The sequence below is a fragment of the Rhizophagus irregularis genome, chromosome 1 (genome assembly GCF_026210795.1).
Source record: "Rhizophagus irregularis chromosome 1, complete sequence".
In the NCBI taxonomy this organism is placed as follows: Eukaryota; Fungi; Glomeromycota; class Glomeromycetes; order Glomerales; family Glomeraceae; genus Rhizophagus; species Rhizophagus irregularis.
Window position 1 is genome coordinate 782,900 of NC_089429.1, and position 21,873 is coordinate 804,772.

Below are 21,873 nucleotides of genomic sequence, written 5' to 3' on the forward strand. Positions count from 1 at the left end.
ATTATACGATTTAAATATTTTCACAATAGCTAAATATTGTTCCACTAAAATATGACGCCAAATATGCACGTTCGTTAAATTCATTAAACGAGTCGCATTCGTTTCACCAACAATCACCAACTGACAGGGTCATTTCACAGACAAATGTTTGCCGACAATCATCTCATCGTAGAGGTAAGGAAATTAGGGATATATTAGGGTTAGAATTAGGGTTAGAGTAAGGTTAGGATAAGTTGGATTAAGAGTGACAGTCAGTAAATGAATCCTGTCATTTAAATGAAATGATTGTCGGTGAAACGTCTGTCGACGAGTGATAATTGTCAGTGAAAATGATTGACGGTAAAATTATTTGTCGATGAAACAGAACCAGAACCCATTCAACTCATTGTACAGTATTTCTAATACTGACGATCTTTCACTTTAAGTTTACGACATTATTGTAAACATTGTATTTTTAATACTGTGACGAAGAGGCCAATTAATTGTAAAATTAACAAAATTTAAAACTAATAAGAAAAGTAAATTAAAATTATTAAAAAATGTATAATTTTCCTGTAACTTAAATCTTTTTGAATGGTAAATCTAATTCGATACATATATATATGTGTAAGGATTCTATTGAAGAAGGTTACGTACATTTCGCCGAAATCCACCTCACCGAAACTCATTTCTCCGATGTCATTTCACCGAAGTGATATTTCACCGAAGACGTTTCACCGAAGACGTTTCGCCGAAAGGACGTTTCGCCGAAAGTACGTTTCACCGAAAGTACGTTTCACCGAAAGTGCATTTTATCGAATCGTCCATTCCATTTCGCCGAAAATGGTAGCGATTAACATTTTAATTTTAATAAAAAATTTTCATCGCGCAATGAAAATAAAAATTAAATTATTTTTAGAGAATTTTTTTTTCCAGGATATTATCACTTTAACATTCAAATAACTGATATTAATTATTAAGAAATAAATAAATAACTTTATTTTCCTGAAAACATTCACGAAAAAGTAAGTAAAGAAAAAGACTATTAATATATTATAACAACGAGATAAATTTAGTAAAAATCAGCTAATTCAAAAATTTTTCTAGAAAACATTTCTTTTATGTATTTAGTATAAAAACAACTAATAAAATAACCAAATGAAATAAACAATTTTTCGACAAATGTCCATTCGACGAAATGTCCATTTGGTGAAATGTTTATTCGATAAAATGGCTTCGGCACGGCGAAATGGGAGTTTCGGTGAAACAGTGTTCGGAAATGATTCAAAGGATTTGCCTAATCCTTTTCATAATCATAAATCATTTGGCATTTGTCATTTGGTCATTTGCGAAATTTGCGTAATCACGTGATTTGTGAAAAATACTAAGCGAACAATTCTTTAAATTTTTTTTTTTCATAAATCATTTTTGCATAACTATTATATATAATATCATTAGATTGACTTAAATTTGTTGTTACGGTATTATTCTTCGCCACTCCATACAAATTTAGAAGCAAACCAATAAAAAATTACATTAAAATGTATTTATGGCATCAAATTTTAAAAAGCAAATAGTCCGAATTTTTTGACCTGTATTTTACATTTTTTTCTATATAGCATAATTTTTTAATTTTAGTTTATAATTATACTAGTTTTCATTATATAAACGATTGCATAATTTATTTACTTTAAAATTATAATGCTAAAATAAATCAAGTAAATGTGAAAATTAATGGGATTTAAAATGTTAAATAAAATTTATATGGATACAAGACTGCTAATTATACAGAAATGTTAGAACTTAGAAGAAGCCTCAGTATGACCCATTTGGCTGGTCAGTAAATTCGAGTTGATTGTTAGGGCAAGAAATTGCCAAATTAGTAAATTATTTGGAAAAGCGAACGAAAAATGGTTAAAATTTTTCGTTAAATATAAATTATAAATCACGTGATATGAAAATATTTTGCCACCTATGAAAAAATTTTTTGTTACATAGATAATACAAGATTTTTTTTTTATACTTTGTTTCTTTACTTTATGTTAAATAAGATTATCAATAAAAACTTTCAAAATATTCAAATGACTTAAATGACTGGTCATTTAATTTCAAATGACAAATAATGACAAATGACAAATGACTCATTTCAAGTCATTTGCCGAACACTGCGGGTGATCGGAGAGACGTCCTTTTGGCGAATATCCCTTCGATGAAATATCCCTTCGGCGAAATGGGTTTCGGTGAAATGGACTTTGCCGAAAAGTCCAGATACCATTGAGTACCCGATGAAGGTTGATCTCATACTTGTGACTGCTGTCGACATTTTGTACGACTCCTAGGTCACACAGGGCTAAGTCGAAAATATTATTAAATAAACCCGAGATTTCCAATTTGTTTGTTTATGTTTACAAACAGTTGAAAATCAAACGACGTAAAGGAAAAGTTTATTGCTCATTCAGTATGAGAAGTCATAAAACTTTCTTGGATATAGATCTATTATACTTTAAAAGTATCTATAAAAATATTGAGACGAATTTAAGGATGATCAACTCGAAGATGCTGTGCTACATTAATCTCTTTGACGGGGACGTTAATTCAAAACCAAATTTCAATGTAACCTCCATATTTAAAAGGAGATTTCTGATTGGTTATTATTACATTAAGAAATGTTAAACATCTCCTCAGGGCTCAGGCTGATGCTACTAATCCTTGAAATTCTTGAGAACTTTCGTTCACAAATTTACAAATGTAATTCCTGTTTAATGTTTACAATGTTTCACAACACAAAATTAGCCTTTCTTACAACATTGTGGTTTATGTCAAACCGTGTTAATCTTGCTGCTAAAGGTAGTGACATATGATTGCGAAAAATATAAAATATGCACGTTTTCATTTTAAGAATTAAAATAAACCTATCTCTAACATAAACGTTCTCCATGTATAAAGAAAGGGGTGGCAAAGAAGATAATGATTCTTTATCCATTCATTTACTGTACGTAAGTGACAATTAACGTTTCACTTGATTTTTTTTAGAACATACTGTGCATTTTTATCCCAAAATTAATTAGAAAAAAAAAATGCATAAAAAATTAAACGAAAATTTTTTCAAAAAAAATTACGTATATATGCGTATTTGTACTTCAAATGTTTAAGTCTAGGCAATTACCAAGTTTGAAATAAATTTTAAATTATTTAATAAATATGTAATGTTTATTTTTCTTATGTTTATGAAAAAGGCTTTTTGTTAAATAGATAATTAATAAACGAAAGTTTTCACCAATTGAAAGTTTAGAAACTTTCCAATTTGGTAATTGCCCGGACTATATTTGTAAACGCATAAATATAATATAAAAAACTTTACTAATCAAAATTGGTAGATCTTCTCTTTTTGCATAGTACCAGCCTGAATTTTATAACAATGACCGGCACTAACTCCGAATCTTACTAATATTGGTATTTCTTTGGATCTATATATAAAAGTACAAGTTTCACGTCATATAAATAAATCATCATTTTTCATTGTATTCATTATTATAATAATAATGCATATACGAACACAATTTTGTGTTCCCATATGACCAATGATCGACACATCCGTATATAGTCAATTATAGAACGCCATTCTTCTTTTTTTCCTATTTCCCTTTCTTTTACTTTTTTTCTTTTTACTTTCCTTTTAAATATGGCATGTTCAAAAATATTTTCTGGGGATATACCTGAATTAACAAATGAAATTATCGAATATTTTCGAAATGATTTTTCAACCTTATATTCATGCATTTTAGTTAATAGATTATTTTGTCGTATAGCGATTCCAATATTATGGGAGGATCCATTTTCAATTCCTACTGAAAATTATGATTTTATTAAAATTTATTTATATAATTTAAATGATGATGATAAAATAAAATTAAATAATTACGGAATTGATAAAAAATTATTTTCTTCAAATACTTTATTTAATTATCCTAGTTACATTAAAAGTTTAAATATTCAAATAGATTATTCTATTGAATCATGGGTTGCAGCTCTTAATAATTGTTCTATAAAATATACATGTCCTTCAGATTCAACAAGATTAATTTATAAATCATTATTTAAAATATTTATTGAAAATGGAGCAGATTTACATACTTTTGTAATTGCCTATGTTCATCATGATTATTTAAATGATGCATCTGAATTAATTTTAAAAAATCCAAATTTCATTTATAATATTAAAAATTTAAAACTTGAAGGAATTTCAGATTTACCAAAAATTGATTCAATAATTTCATTATTTAGTTTAAATTGTAAATCAATTTCAACTTTACATTTTCAATTTAGTGATCATAGATTAAATGAAAATTTTTCATCATGTATAATTAATTCTCAACAAAGTCTTAAAACAATATTATTTAAATATAATAGTTTTCCTTTATATCATTCATTATTATCATTAAAAAATTTTAATTGTTCAAATACTTTAAAAAAAATCATATTTTATGGAACAGATTTTAAAGATATAAATATATTAAAAGAAGTTTTTGAACAATTAAATTGTTTAGAATCTATTCATATACTTTATTGTCATTCTTTAAATTATAATTTTATTCAACAAATTATTAATATTACTAGTAAACCATTTAAATTAAGATCTTTATATTTAATTAAAAGTATAGATATTAAATTATTACAATTATTATTACAAAAATCAAAAAATTATTTAGAAAATATAGGTTTTAGAACTTTTATTATAGATAATCAACCTAATACTAGTAAACAATTGGTTGAAAAAATTTTATCATATTGTAAAAAAATCAATTTTTTTGATTTTTCATATTTTTATACACCAGAATATATTTTTCCTTCTTTTGATTTAATTAAAAATTCTGGTCAAAATCTTAATTATCTTTCTATAGAATTTCATTTCATTCCTAATGTTGATATAAGATTAAGTTCAATTGTATTAAAAGAATTAGGTCAAATATTACCTTCAAAATTAGAATATTTAAAATTATCTTTATCTATAAATACAAATGATTTTAAAATTTTTTTAGATAATTTTCAAAATACTTTTATTAAAAAATTAGTTATTAGAAACAAAATATTTTTAAATAATTCACAAAATAATTTTGTTGAAAAAATTAAGAAATTAGTTATTAGAAATAAAACTAAAGTAGTTGATCAAGATATTTTATATTATATAGAAAAATTTATTATGAAAAAGAGAAAGGTTAAATATTTGGCTTTTAGAGATGATCTTATTGGTTTAGAATTATATTTATTGAAAGATCAAGTGAAAAAATTTGAATCTTATAATATTAAAGTTCAAAAATATGATGATTTAAATATTAATTGGTATAAATATATAGAAGAAACATATTAATTTATAAATTGTAAATTAGAGATTTTTTATTTTTCTTCCTTTTTGTTTTAATTTATAAATAAATAAAATATGATATTAATTATAAATAAAAATTGAAATTTTTATGCACTATCAATTACGATACTTTTACGCAATATCCGCCGTCGGATTTAATTTACAATGATTACGGTGATAATACGAATAGTACTACCAGAGTATTATTTTTTATATTTTAATATTATGTTAATTTTTAGAGATCGCTTAAAAACAAACATGTTTTTATGAGACATAATTTAAAGAAGCCTAACTAGACTGGAGTTCACTGGACGTATCTGCGGTAGCATCAAACCCATTTTAATGATTATAAGTATACTATGATCTATAATTATTATAAAGCCAGTACGGTACTGAACCGTACTGTACTGATTTTCAAATTCGTACTAGTACTGAATAACCTCCTACATTAGTCCGGGCTAAATTTATAGTGCTGGCCAGAATTACTAGTAACTTTTTCGAAAATTTATGTTAAACGAAATTATAATTCTGGCCAGCATTATAAATTTGGCCCAAATTACCTATAAAGAAAACTAGTTCGGTATATTATATAACGAATTCACTTTATACCGAACCAAACCTCCTGGAACAGAGGGTTCGTTATATCCAGAGTTGACTGTATTTTAATAAGTTATTTCAGCGTCTTATACTATAAGTTTCGAAATATGTGATCAACTTCCGCTCTTCCTTGGCTGTACGTGCGAATAATTTTGGAACTTCTGACATAAAATTGGCTAAAATGTACCATAACCGTTGCCCTTGTATATGTTTGGGCAGATTACATCAGATTACATATAACGGCTTGGAACTTTCCCATCGTTTGCGTTTATTTTCTTGGGTACCATCTAAAGATGCTTAACGGTCCTAAAAGACCACGGTCCTACACCCAAAAAGACGGACCGGTCCGTCTTAGCATAAGTCTTTCGGTTTCGCACCACGTGAAGCAAAACGGCGGGATCGCGGTCTTTTTAAGGACCGATCGGTCTTTTTTTTCTACCCATAAAAATATTTATATTTTTAGGTTCGGAGCGTCAAGGTTTACTTTAATATCTCCAAAACTAGATGAAAAAAAGTTTTTTAATAAAAACGACAGGTTTTGGTACTAAAACCAGTCGGTCTTTATATTTTTTTGCAAGTGTTGATCAATAGTTATACAATTTATTTAGTAAATATAAAAATTTAATTATAAGGATCTGTCCTAGGAGCTAGGACCGGTCCTAAAAAAAAAAAATACCACGGTCCGGTCTAAGACCGAGACGGACTTGTAGGACTGTTGAGAACCACCCTAGCGTCGCCTCCAAAAAATGGTAGCCGGTTCTAATTTGCCGGGTTACATATATTATCGAGAGGTGATAAATAATACGTGACATTTAGTACTTTACGTATAAAAAATTTTCCAAGTACTCAGAATAATTATAAAATTAAAGAAACGTTAGGGTACCCTAATCCCAACCCTAATCCTAACCCTAACACTAAAGAACCGGCAAAATAATCCGGCTACCATTTTTTGGATGGTCGTCGACTGTTGAGCATCTTGTACGGTATTGGCTAACGTCACGAAGTGACGTTATTAAACCAATTTAAACACATGCTAATCGATCATAGTAATAATATTAAATGTTAATATTATGTAATATGACGAATAAATATAATTAAGAGTTTTTTTTATGTGTAGAATTTATAATGTTTTATAACTCCAATATCTTATAAATCATTCATTAAATTTAAAATTGGATGATCTTTACATAGAGTTATTTTTTTTTATGATCCAGTATTAGTAGTATTAGTTTCTATTGGTCACCGCAGTATTCCTAATGACCGACGAATATCGGTCTTCGACCGATATGACGACATCTCTATTCCCCCATCCAATAACTATTTATTATCGCACGGCCTTATAGGATCATACAGATTTTATTTGACCGATATTTTCATATTTTCAATATAGATATTAATAGTTTACTTGCATACAATATTAATATTATTTGCGAATATCGATAGTTTATTCATTAGCTGTAAAATAATATAGACGGTGTTGTATTTATTTATATTGGTTAACGTCACAAATACTGGTTAACGTCACGAAGCAACGTTAACCAATATAAATATAACACCGTACAATGGTAAATTTATTTACTTCTTTCTTTATTGCAGAAGATGAATTCTTAACGTTTGAAATTAGAACAAAAATAAAGAAAGACACGTGCCATTGGAATAATAAAAAGAAAGATATCAGCTTAAATATGACATAATTAAACCTAATAGCTTAGAAGGGGAAAAGAACAATGAGTTGTTTAGTGTGGAAATGTGTATTAGAGAAATAGATAACACGAAGGCCAACTTACATGGGATATTATTAATGATAATAATAGTTAAAACATTAGCTTGTGTTAAGATAAAAACGGGAAAATTGTTAATAGATTTAATAACTGATTTTATTAACGAAGATAGCAGTAGGAAAAATCAAATCATCGAGAGCTTGAATTTTTAGGCTATCTAATACGAGAAAAAAGTTGTTTGATAGAATGGGAAGAGTTAAAGAAAGAAAACGATGAAGGAAACAACCTAAGTGCATTTAGCAATAAGGAAGTAGGAATTAAACTTGAATTGATGCAATTAGATTTTAACATATATACGTTAAGATGGAATAAAAACATCATATATGGAGATTATAGAAATTATCTCAAAAAATTCAATCAAATCAAGTATAAATCAAGTATTCTGACGTGTCATTATTTAGAAGACATTTTCTATAGAAATGAGCACCAAGAGATTAATTGGAAAATGGCTTTTGACTTTCTTCAAAGGGGAACTGGAAATAATAAAAGATTTACTGACGTCGACGACAACGCGTTAAGGTCGTACAAAATTAAGGATTTTTAAAAATATTGCCGACCTATGAAATTTTGTATGATAGACAATGTAATCATGTGATAACTGATATTTGTGCAAGATGCGAAAAAGAAGTGGAGAGTTGGGAACACATATGGAGTTGTAGTGAAAATAGTAAATCAGAATATGATGTTCTAATTGACACGTTGATTGAAATAGAAAATAAATATAATACACCGGAAGAAGAGGTTAATTACAAAATTATAAGAACATTGGCAAAAGAGATAGTTACATTTATGATGGCACCATCAACAATACTAATACTAGGTAATCAAAAGAGAAGTCGTGAAGTGACTAGGGAACTATTTAATGATGGGCTTTACAAAATATGTAATGATAAAAGCGAGCGACGGATAATAGAGGAAGTTTGGGGAAAGTTCTATTTAAAAGTGAGACAAGAAATTTGGTTAGATAGATGCAATAAAATTAATGAAATAGAAAAAAGTAAAAGTATAACCAAGTTGGATAAAAAACGCAACGTTCAATTTTGCCGATAAATGAAGACGAGGAAAGTACAGCAAATAATGAAATGAAAATAAACAAAAAAATATGAAAATGATAAATAAAAAAAATTAAAAAAAGAAATTATAATAGAAAACTTAGTTGGTAATAGCTTACTTATTAATAGGCCTTTTCAAGAAACGTGGGGTTATGTGCATAGACCGGATTTGTATAATTTATAGTAATTAAATCGTTTTTAGTATATAGTATATAGTATTAATAGTCTAGTTTTAGTATAGTTTAAGGACCCAGAAATATATATATAGGGGTCAGGTGGCGAAAAATTTTTTTACTATGAGCTGTACGCAGAGACTTTTTATATGAGTAGTACGCATAATTGACACCTGATATTGAAAATCCTGCAAAAATACGCAAATAAAATTTCAGACATTAAGTTATTAATTATTTTATCATGGCTTCTATATTATAAATACTAATGTGAAAAAATAGAATTTACCATTTTTTTAATAATATTTTTCTAAAATTTCACTTTTTAACCCTTAGAAATTTCTTACAATTCGGTTAATTAAATAAGTACGTACAGTAAATATATTATATATATAAGATTAGCCAAATTTAGGTCAAAAATACGCAAACTAATTTTTTACATATAAAAAATTTGATAAAAAATACGCAATCTTGATGACCTAACTATAGATGAAAAATTCTAAAATTGTACGCAAATCAAAACTTTACTCCGTCTAATTCCACTATGATGGCGACGCATCTGTGTACCCTACCCCTGTATATATATTTCTGGGTCCTATAGTTTAAGTATTAATTTTGTATTAATACTTTCATAAATAATATGGAGTTAGTAGATACTAGTATTATATACTAAGTATTCATATTAATTTATAGATTGTATAATGCAATAAAATAAATAAAAGAATGCGCGTTACTAACAAAAAAAAATAAAAAAAATAAATTTATTTACTTCTCTAATAAATGCCATGTGGTGAAACTATAATTACAGTCCAAATATATTATTTTATTTTACAATAATAATATCGATCAGTTGAATAAGAAAATAACGATCAATGAAAGTCTGATGAATATAATTTTGAATATATGTTATTTCTCATATATATAATATAATTCACAAATTTTAAATAAGTAAATAAATAAAGAACCCTATAAACAATTCTCATAAAATATAAAATATTACAAAAAAGCTCGGCACGATCGGTAAATCTACGCAAGCCGAATAAAATTTCCAGGAATATTCTAAATTTACATATATTGTAAAAGTTTTATTTAACTTCTGTTTCGATCACAAAACTTTTCTAAATTACTAACTTTCAAATAAAAAAATATATACCGAACGGGATGATCAATATATCTATATAGAAAGCTGTATATGTACGTTTAAGGAGTTTTATTTATTTATTTATTTAAATGTTTATTCATTTATTCATTATCCATTTATCCACTTTACTTTTGTAGTTTAGAATCATTTATAATCATTACGACACATGTGTTACAATCCATACTCCTCAGTGTCAAATGATTAAATGATCGACAAACAGACGGATAAATATTGAAATGTTACCCGATGCCGATGCCTGACGCTTTTCTTTTTTCCTGAAATCCTTTTTTTCCTTTGACTTCTTTTTATAATAGAAATGGCATGCTCAAAAATATTTTCAGGAGATTTACCTGAATTAACGAGTGAAATTATCGAATATTTTCGATACGATTTTTCAACACTATATTCATGTATTTTGGTTAATAGATTATTTTGTCGTGTAGCGATTCCGTCATTATGGGAGGATCCATTTTCAATTACTACTGAAAATTATAATTTTATTAATATTTACTTAAGTAATTTAAATGATGATGATAAAACAAAATTAAATGAATATGGAATTGATAAAAATTTAATTCCTTCAAATACTTTATTTAATTATCCTAATTATATTAAATCTTTAAATATTCAAATCAATTATTATATTGAATTATGGGTTAAAAATTTTAATAATAATTATTCCATAAAATATACATTTCCTTCAAATTCTACAATATTAATTTATAAATCATTATTTAAAATATTTATTGAAAATGGAGCAACTTTACATACTTTTGATGTAATTTCATATGTACATCATGAATATTTAAATGAAACTTTTGAATTAATTTTAAAAAATCCAAATTTTATTCGTAATATTAAAAATTTAAAACTTCAAGGAATTACAAATTTACCAAAATTTAATTCATTACTTTCATTATTAAATTCAAATTGTAATTTAATTTCAACTTTACATTTTCAATTTAATGATGATTTATTAATTTCTTCTAGTATAATTAATTCACAAAAAAATCTTAAAAAAATATTATATAAATATAATGATTTTCCTTCAAATTATTCATTATTATCATTAAAAGATTCTAATTGTTCAAATACTTTAAAAACTATTATATTTCATGAAACTGATTTTAAAGATATAAATATATTAAAAGAAGTATTTGAACAATTAAATTGTTTAGAATCTATTCATATTCTTTATTGTCGTTCTTTAAATTCTCATTTTATTCAACAAATTGTTAATATTACTAAACCTTTTAAATTAAGATCTTTATTTTTAAATGAACCAATTGAATCTTTACAATTATTAATACAAAAATCTAATAATTATTTAGAAAATATTGGTTTTAGAACTTTTATTATAAATGATCAAAATAATAGACAATTGGTTGAGAAAATTTTATCAAATTGTAGAAAAATCAATTTTTTTGATTTCTCTTATATTCATACATCAGATCATATTTATCAAACTTTTGATTTAATTAAAAATGTTGGACAAAATCTTAATTATCTTTCAATTGAATTTGATTTTACTCATACTAATACTATTAAATTAAGTTCAATTATATTAAAAAAATTAGGACAAATTCTTCCTTTAAAATTAGAATATTTGAAATTATCATTAGTAATTTATACAACTGATTTTAAAACTTTTTTAGATAATTCTCAAAATATTTTTATTAAAAAATTAGTTATTAAAAATATAATATTACAAAGTAATTTATTTGAAAAAATTAAGAAATTTGTTATCAAAAATACAAATCAAGATATTTTACCTTATATAGAAGAATATATTATTAAAAAGAAAAGAGTTAAATATTTAGCTTTTAAAGAAGATTATATGGGATTAAGAGATTTATTTTTATTGAAAGATCAAGTGAAGAAATTCGAATTATATGATATTAAAGTTCAAAAATATGATGATTTAAATATTTATTTGTATAAATATATAGAAGAAACCTATTAAATTATAAATAAAATTATAATATGAGGGAAAAAATATGTTATACTATCCAAATTCCAAATGCACATTAGTAAAATGTTATTTTATAATTTCGGTACGCTTTTCTTCCGGAAATCTTTCGTTAAAAGAAGTACAATTTTAATATTAAATTTTTTGAACTTGACAATATTACTTATCATTCTTTTATTGTAATTTGATGCTCAATGCCAAAACTTGAGAAATTTTATTTAATTAATTAGTATATTGTTATACAAATATAACATTTGTTTCCATTAATTTAATGACAGTCTAATAACGGCATGCGAGACGTTATTCTGTGTGCGACAGTTTTTTTCAATATTTTTATATAGTACAATCTTGTTCGAGCGCGCACTTGTGAATTATTCAGCATGAATTCGGAAATTTACGCGGCAATGCACAACATGTTTCCTTAGAAAAAATTTTTTACTTCAACATTAATTCTGAAGAGATTATTATTTCTGATCAATAAATAAATTGTTTTATTTTTTTTATTTATTTTTCTTTATTAGTATTAAGCTGTCTATTATACATTTTGTAATTTAATTTTTTTGTAATTCCTATAATTTCATTATTATATAAAACTATAAATGAATACTCCGATTGATAATTATCGTTCGGTCATAGCGTCATAGCGTTATAGGAATACTGCGGAGACCAATATAAAATCGATCATCATAATCATCGACATAATTCTGACATAATTTCATAATTTCGATTAACTTAATTTGTTTCACAAAAATACATATATAGTGTACGCTCTACATTTATTTATTTTTTTTTTTTTACATTTCTTTCTAAAATTTAAATACGTCAAAATTAATAAATATTATTTTTCCAATAACTTTCTTTCTTACCTCCTCATTAACAATTATATCATCATTAATCTTTTCTTTGAAATTCATTAGCGATTTATGTAAATTATTTAGAGGAAAAGCAAAATTCTTTGAAGCAAATAAATTCACTCAAACGAAATAAAATTAACTTTTAATTATTTTAAACATCAAATAATAATTTGTAATGTCACGAGATATTGGTAAACTGTCTCAATCAATGCCACCAGTAAAATCTGGATTCTGGCTCTGGACAGATATATATAAGCAAAATCCAAATGACTTTTTAAGTAAAGAGCGACCTCGCGATAAATGCTTCATATGTAGTAATAAATACCCTGAGCATTCTGTAACCATCCCAACAGCATATGATTGTGAAAAATGCTATCAGGCAATTATTGAAGAAGATTTTAAAAATTGGACAAGTGGTTACCAAGAAATTGATATGGTTATTAGACAATCACAATTAAATTCCAGGAAATCAAATTATATGTTTCTTGAAGTTTTCCCTTTTAATTTTGGGCAATTGGAGGTGATTGGAAGTGGTGGATTTTCAACCGTTTACTTAGGAATAATCCCAGAATCTCGATATTGGAGACAATACCAGTATAATCATGTAGTTCTCAAATCTATTTTGAAATCAAACTCGAATATTATCACAAATTTGGCCAAAGAGGTATTTTAGTTCATGTTGCGAACAAATATTATGAATTTTATTCTAAACAAAGATTTAACACATTTTTATAAAAATCTAGCTTGAGGTTAATTCTAAGATTAATGAAGATTTCGTTCCAAGATATTATGGGATAACACAAAATCCAGATAATGGTCAATACATGATTGTGATGCAATATGTAGCTTATGGGGATTTACGTCGATATTTACAAGCTCCAGAGACGTTCATTAGCTGGAAACATGCAATTTATTTATCTCGATGTATCATGGAATCACTGTATAAAATTCATGATCGTGGTTTTATACATAAAAACTTTCATACTGGCAACATACTGATCGATCATACAAAAAGACCATTAATTTCCGGTTTAGGGTTCACTTCTTTTATCGAATCAGACGAAGTAATCGGCGTCATGCCATATATTGCTCCAGAAATCTTTGACCTTAAACCATATACTCAAGCGGCGGATATATACAGTTTTGCCATGATTATGTGGGAATTCTCATCACTACAACCACCCTTTGGTAAATTTGCACATGATCACTATTTGTTAATTGATATTTGTAGAAACCACTTGCGACCTACCATTACAAATGCAACACCCAGGTGCTGGATTGATCTTATGCAACAATGTTGGGAACCCGATCCAACAAAACGTCCAACCGTGTTACAAGTATTAGAAAAACTTGAATTATGGTATCAGAGTTATGATAATAATATATTAACAGAAAATATTAAACAATTTTTTATTTGTGATGAAGAACGATATAAATTTTATAGCATGGAAAGAGAGAAGATTGAAGAACATTATTCGACGCATCCACAAGCAATTTATAAAAGTAGATCCATGTCTTATTATATTAGTCTTATACAATCTAATCAAATTGGTTGGAATGATGAGCTCGAAAGAAAACCATTTGATAATTCATTAAATTCTTCAAAAAAAAGATTATACCCAAATGTCGAACCAGAATCAAATGAAATTGACATAACGCAACAGATTGATGGTTCTCATTTATCAAAAAGAAGATTATACTCAATATAAGAAAAATCAGAACGGGTTGAAATGGGAATAGCATAATACAACAAATTGATGGAATTTCATGTAATTCTAATTTACCAATATTCGGATAAACAAGAAAAATCTGAATCGGAGAAAAATGAAGCTGACATAGCGTAACAAATTGATGGTATTTCGCTAAATTCTCCTCTTTGTAAAAAGGTTCGTCACACATAATATTTTAAAACGTTTAATTTACAATTCTTATATTTAAATAGTTACCAATCTTTCGTGTTTCAAATAAAAAAAAAATATTTATCGTAGGATAAAAAACAGGTCCTGCATTTTCCCTATTTTATCTTATTTGTACCTTAGTAATATATGTATTCCGCGAAGTTCCCATCAAAAGATCTTCAAAACAAATATTCTTTTTTTGATCACGATCTACTCATACGTTTAAAGAAATACTTTGAGTGAAATTTTAAATAATCCTAATCCATAATAATTAATCATTAATCATTATTGAGCAGAGTAGCGTCCCACCTTGCGAACTTATTCTTATTTATATTATAATAATTTATTTATTTATTATATATAAATTTATATATATTTTTATATTTATATTTTTATTATGTAATTTGTAATGGAATATGAAAAACAATTTCTTTTTTAATTAAAATTAATTTAATTTAATTCGAAAAGGTAATCGATGAGCTCCCAGTGACCAATTTTAAACAATCCTACAGCCGCAATATAATTGATCATTACCGTCTTAGGAAATATTGAGGCTTATTGACCTCCTTAGACCGCAGTTATTAAAATGTTCATTCATTTAAAACGTAATGTATATAAATATAGGATGATAAAATTTATTTTTACCATGAAAATTCAAATAAAACACTTGCTTTTTTGGTTGGAGCTGCTTGACCAAAATAGGAAAAAATTTCAGTGAAAATTTATTCTTAGAATAGCCAATCTGCTTAAATATAGATTAAGGATTTCTACTGATCTAATCACAAGTATATGATTTTAATGATTTTCCCATGAGAGAAATTATCTATAAAATCGCTTTCTTTCTCATTAGGATTTTTAGTTTTTGAAATTTTTTTTCCTTTAATATTCAAATACTTTTTAAATTTTTTTTTTTTTATAAAACCGATACGTGTAATCTAATAATCACCAAACACGTTTTACAATTAAAGAAAAAATTTTCATATTCTCTTTACTTCTTTATCTTCTTATACATTACTCAGTTCATATAAAATATCATGCAACTCGACACCGAGTTTTGATGACTCGCGTAAACATATTCTTTTTTTAGTTGTTGTCTATTATTGTACAAAATTGTCGTCCCATCACTTCCATGGTTCATTTTTTTATAGCAACGATCACATTATTGTTATCCAAATTGAAGACAACATCAATATAAGAGTTGAAAGGGTGAATGATGATGTTGCGATATATATTTCGTAAATGATCAAGGTGATAGAATACGTATTTCTCTGGGAATTACTGTAAGAAATGTAACAAACAACACAATTATAAGACCTTCAAGACATGGCAGGTGGTTTTATTTAATCACATGGGTTTCAAGTTACGTAATATACCGTGATAATGAACATATTATATCTATCCGTCAATAATCAAAACAGCAAGCCGTAAGTGGGAATGATGATTTTATTTTTATACTACTGATAGTGAGGACAGTAGAAGTGATGTTGACGATAATGAGAATGGTAGTATCAATGATAACGATGAGATATAAATGCCATAGTATAACTAGGGAAGACTTATAGTATGATTAACGTCGATTGGTTTCAGCCATTTGAAAGAACGGTTCACAGTTCTGGTGCTGATGATGATGAAGACGGTGGTGGTAGTGACAATCATGAGGATGATGGAGACAGTGCATGGGAAGAAATTAATCCAAAATAATAGCAATAAAATTGATAGGATTATCATGCAAGGAAATAGGATATTGAGAATAGGAGATTGGGCTATACGATCAAGTAGGCCCAATACTCAAGGGGGATCTATCCTATTACACTCAAATTACGGAGATTTCAAGTAACATTACTTGAGAATACTTACATGTTTGATGGATTTTTCATGAGTAAATATGAGTAAGGTGATTATGAGTACAATAATTAGGTTAAATTTGTTGTCGTAATTTCAACATATCACACTAATATATAATTTTCTTTATTACATATGCCAATTTATTAGCTAACAATCAAACGCAGTTACAAATACAAAATGATCAAGGCATAAACTTTGCTTTACCAAACATTATGAAGACATATCCAAGATAACTAAGATACGAGAGTAAATGATGGAGAAATTATTGTAGAACATATTGAGAAATACGGTGGTCATTTTGGAAAAGTAATTAGGATAAACAAAATTAAATACATCCTTATTTACTTCAATAACGAGAATGAAATGATGAATACAATTTATAAGTCAGCAATGGAAGACAAATTAGGAGCAGGATTTCAAATAAAAAGTCAAGATGAGCTTATCATGAATGACGGCAAGTTTAGGACCAGGAGGATTCTCAAGACAAAGTAAAAGAATAATATCATTGCGAATAATCCTACGGAGGATGAACAATATTATGAAGCAATGGATAGTCTAGCGGGTCTGATGGGTCCGGATAATGATGTAGTTAAAAATTTTATAATTGAATGAAAATTTAGTGATAGAATTAACGAGATTAATAGCAAACAAGTAGTATAAACAGGTAAAGATAAGATTAATGAATTAGAAAATACAGATATTTTAAATGGTAACAAGAAAGGATTGTGCAAATACAAGGTGCAAGAGATGGTAGTGATAATGAGTAAGTATGTTGATGGGATACAATGCTATGCGATATAAAACAGTCTCAAAATTAGTTTAAGTTTTATAGTATATATTCAAATTTGTATATTTTTTTTCGTTTTTCCTTTATATTTTATTGATATGATGCTTTTGCGTCTATTTTATAATCATTTATGATGTATAAATTTTTATAATACAAAAAAAATTATTAGATATCCAAATCTCAGATTATGAGAATCAATTGCATATAATCCACAATCTTTAGCATTGATCGATACTCTAGAGGTTTTCCATATTTTACAGTACATTAAAAAATTAAAATACAACTTCAATCTTTTAAATTTTACAGATCTTTATTTATTCATATTAAAAATAATTATCTATAAAAATATATGGACTAGAATGTAAGTCATGGAATTCTTTAACTATAATATTATGTAATTTAAATTCATTTACTTCGTTTCTTAAAGTAAATAAAAATTCATTATCTATATTATTATTATTAGTAATAGCCAAATATTTAACCCTTTCCCTCTTTATAATATATTTCTTTATACAAAATAAAATTTTCTTACCTAAACGACCCACAATATCACTAATTAATAATTTCTTAATAAAAGTATTTTGTGAATTTTTTAAAAATATTTCCAGATCGCTTATGGTAAATGAAAGGGATAAACATAAATATTCTAATTTAGAAGGAAGAACCTGTCCTAAATTCTGTAATACAATTGAACTTAATTCCTCATAATCAGTATTATAAGTATTTGCTTCAATAGTAAGATAATTAATATTATTTTGATTATTTTCAATGAATAAATAAATAATATTATCATCAGGTATTCCCGATTCAAAATATCTAATATTTTTACAATATTTTGTAATAAATTCAAATAATTGTCGTTTTGGTTCATTATATTCATTAAACATCATAGATGCAAATCCAAAATTTTCTAGGCAATCACTAAATTTCTGTAATAGCAATTGTAATGATTCAAAATGTAATATCTTATTAATAAACAAAGATCTTAATTTAAAAGGGTTATTAACCTTAATAATTTGTTGAACAAAATCAGAATTTAAAGAATTACAATAAAGAATATGAATAGATTCTAAAACATTCAATTGATCAAAAACTTCTTGTAAAATACTAATTATATTTTTAAAATCAATGAAATAAAATATAATTGTATTTAAAGTATTTGAACAATTAGAATTTTTTAATGTTAAAAATGGATTATATAAATTAACAAAAGATCCAAATGAAATTTTTTTAAGATTATTTTGTGAAATATATATTTGTGTTAGACATTTTTCACTTATTAATGAATAATCATCACCATAATTAGGAAAATCTAAAGCCATTGATGAGATTGAGTTGCAATTAGAATATAAAAATTTCAATAATTTAATAATATTTTGATTATTATAATTATAAATACGGAATGTTAAATTTCTAATATTATGTGTAAGGTTTGGATTTTGTAAAATCAAGTCTATACTCTTATTAAAATAATTAACATCATAACATATAGGCAGTATAACTTCAAAAGAATGTAAATTTCCTTCATTTTCAATAAACATTTCAAGTAATGACCCATAAATTAAGTTTACTAGTTCTTGATTTTTACCCACTACGGTATAAACCCACGTTTGAACAGAATTTAAAATTTTATCTATATTCAAGTATTTAATAAAACTAGGATAATTGAATAATAATGTATTTGAAATTATTAAATTATTATTAACTCCATATTCATATAATTTTGTTTTGATATCTTCATTTAATTTACTTAAGTAAATTTCAATAAAGTGGTAATTTGTGGGATGTATCTTTGAAAATAGATACTTTTTTGGAAACGGATCTTCCCATAATAATGGAATGGCTAAACGACACCATAATCTATTAATTAAAATGCATGAATACAATGTTGAAAAATCTTTTCTAAAATACTGTATAATTTCATTTGTTAATTCTGGTAAATCTCCTGAAAATATTTTTGAGCATGCCATGTTATTCAAAGAAAAGGGAAGGGAGGTTGCTTTCGTTTCAAAATAATTAATATATTGTACAATTTATTTAGTGTTTCCATAAAAAGACAACAAGAGAACCAAAAATTAATATTGCGTCAATATTAATAAGTTACGACAGTTACGTAGTCATTATGATCCACAAGTCAAAATAACTTAAATCATTCCTTTTTTAAATAATTCTGTTAATTTCATCCACCTGATCATCACACGTTGATTTTTATAATTTTGTTTAAACGCATATTTTTACGCTTTAAAGTATGATTTTAAAGCTTATAATTTTTTTTTTACAAATTTGAGGTTCCTATTAAACAAAAAATTTTTTTTCTATTTTCTATTTCTATAATTTCTTTTTCGTAACACAAGATTTAACAGACCTAATGTGACATACCTGATCGACAAAAGATCCCAATGCAACCAATAGACTTGATATTCTCTGTTGATCGGCGTGGATGGGGAGTAATTTCTATGGCAAGCCATTCAGCAGACTTTCATGGTAGATATCTGCTGTTTTCACGGTGGATACCTGCTAAATTTGCAGCAAATAACCGCTAAATTTTTGTAGCAGACAGCCGCTGGACATTTATGGCTAAAAATTTGAAAATCAGAAGAAATTAACTTTTTCCTGAAATTTTCAGTTTTGTAATATTCATAAACACTTGATTATTGAACTTGATGTAGCAACTGATTTGTTATATATAAATTTACTATCAGAGTTGCTTTTTTTTAAAATATTCCCTAGATAAATTTTTGTTAGTTAATTCTTTTTAATAATTTCACAAAGATCTTTTATAATAGAAAGGTTTGTGCTGTAACGAAATCACAATAACTGGTTTATCGTTTTGTCCTAAGTAATTATTAATCACCAGTGAATGAAGATTAGTCGCTAAGGAGGGTGCAATGTATTAAAAAAGGAAAAGTGAATTTTTAAACAATGAAAAAATGTATTAAGCATGACTAAATGATGATGAACATCCAAAAAAGGAAACCAAATTTTAACGTTAACGTTAACTTTCGTTCGTTTCTTAACATTAAATTTAATGCCAAAGCCCACCCACCACACTACATTTTTCATAAAAATTAGATAATTTATTAATTTATTTTTTTATTACATAATCATATTATAATTGAACAAAAATTTAATTGTTTGATCATAGTAAAAAAATAGATCTAGATGAATATTTAATCATCATATATTATAATAAAATAATATTGAATTGTTTTAATAAAAAATGGATTTAGATAATTATTTAATCAATACATCATAGTAATATACAAATATGCTTTTTCTAAAAAAATAATTCTTAATAAATAATAATAATAAAAAATACCTTGTACAATATTGATTTGTGTCATGAAGGATTTGTCAATGGATTAACAAATTACATAGTTCAAAAAATGAATTTAAAACATCACTTATTTTTAACTGTTGAGATCACAACTTTTTTGAATTACAGAAATCACAAAAAAACTCACTGAAGGAAAATAGGAAGCTTGCGCAATAAAAGTTGCTCTTTACCTATTTAAAAGTAATAAAGTGAGTGTTTGATAATTATTTGAAATCGTTCAGTGTAACGACTATAATGAATTTGCTTTTCTTCTTGAATTATTTATCTAGAACGCGTTTTATATATTTATTCCTATTATCTGACGTATTAGAGTAAGTTTTATTATATAAAATGATTACATGTTTTTCAATAATAAAAACAAAGAATAATTATTATGAGATCAATATGATTTGTGAGTTTTGTGAGTTTATTTTTTTAATGAGATTTGTCTAATAATTACATATTTTATATTATTTATATCGATTATTAAATATTTATTTGGTCAAACAACTATTGACAAAATCAAAGAAATTATTTTTATAATTAGGAATTCATTATGTTATAATCTATATATTATTACAAAAATCATAAATTAAGTTAAGAATAACTGAATTTAATTCTTTTTTTACTTTTTTATTTAAATTATTCAAAGTTTTTTAATAAAATCCTAATGTATTCAATTCTATATATAAAAATTATATAAATCCTCTAAAGTCAAAGCAACGAGATTAACTATAATGAGCTTTGACTGTATTTAAATTTAATTCAAAAAAGAACTCCCACTTACTTTATTTACGTTTACTGTTAACTTTTTTTTACGGTAACCTTATTTAGTTAATTATTATTTATTATTAATTTTAGATACCAAATAAAAATATAATTTTTAAATTTTATTAACTTGCTAATCTTCGATTTTTTTCATGATAAATATGAGCCTTACTACCGTTAGATATCCCAGAATAAATTAAAAATTATCCTTAAGTTCAAAATAAAATAGGAATAAATTTTTTTATATACTAAATATTTTCATTTAAAGTAAATGTGTTTAATTTCTTTCATCTATAATAAAAAAAAAATAGATTAATTAAAGTTTAATTAAAAATACATGCAAAAGTAATTACC

The 21,873-nt window shown here is 25.7% G+C and overlaps 4 protein-coding genes across 4 annotated transcripts; all 4 read left to right on the forward strand.

Annotated features, from left to right (window-relative positions):
• Positions 1-3,661: 3,661 nt before the first annotated feature.
• Positions 3,662-5,347, forward strand: OCT59_000135 (uncharacterized protein; the record flags this gene model as incomplete). Its single annotated transcript, XM_025325951.1, has 1 exon — positions 3,662-5,347. One exon carries the CDS (start codon positions 3,662-3,664, stop codon positions 5,345-5,347), a length of 1,686 nt encoding a protein of 561 aa, XP_025178697.1.
• A 2,817-nt stretch (positions 5,348-8,164) lies between these two features.
• Positions 8,165-8,769, forward strand: OCT59_000136 (uncharacterized protein; the record flags this gene model as incomplete). Its single annotated transcript, XM_066138618.1, has 2 exons — positions 8,165-8,238; positions 8,298-8,769. The coding sequence occupies 2 exons, from the start codon at positions 8,165-8,167 to the stop codon at positions 8,767-8,769; spliced, it is 546 nt and encodes a 181-aa protein (XP_065988097.1).
• Positions 8,770-10,398: 1,629 nt separating this feature from the next.
• OCT59_000137 (uncharacterized protein) lies at positions 10,399-12,045 on the forward strand (the record flags this gene model as incomplete). Its single annotated transcript, XM_025325949.1, has 1 exon — positions 10,399-12,045. One exon carries the CDS (start codon positions 10,399-10,401, stop codon positions 12,043-12,045), a length of 1,647 nt encoding a protein of 548 aa, XP_025178695.1.
• Positions 12,046-13,080: 1,035 nt separating this feature from the next.
• On the forward strand, positions 13,081-14,614 carry OCT59_000138 (uncharacterized protein; the record flags this gene model as incomplete). Its single annotated transcript, XM_025317236.2, has 2 exons — positions 13,081-13,569; positions 13,649-14,614. The coding sequence occupies 2 exons, from the start codon at positions 13,081-13,083 to the stop codon at positions 14,612-14,614; spliced, it is 1,455 nt and encodes a 484-aa protein (XP_025178694.1).
• Between the last annotated feature and the right edge of the window lie 7,259 nt (positions 14,615-21,873).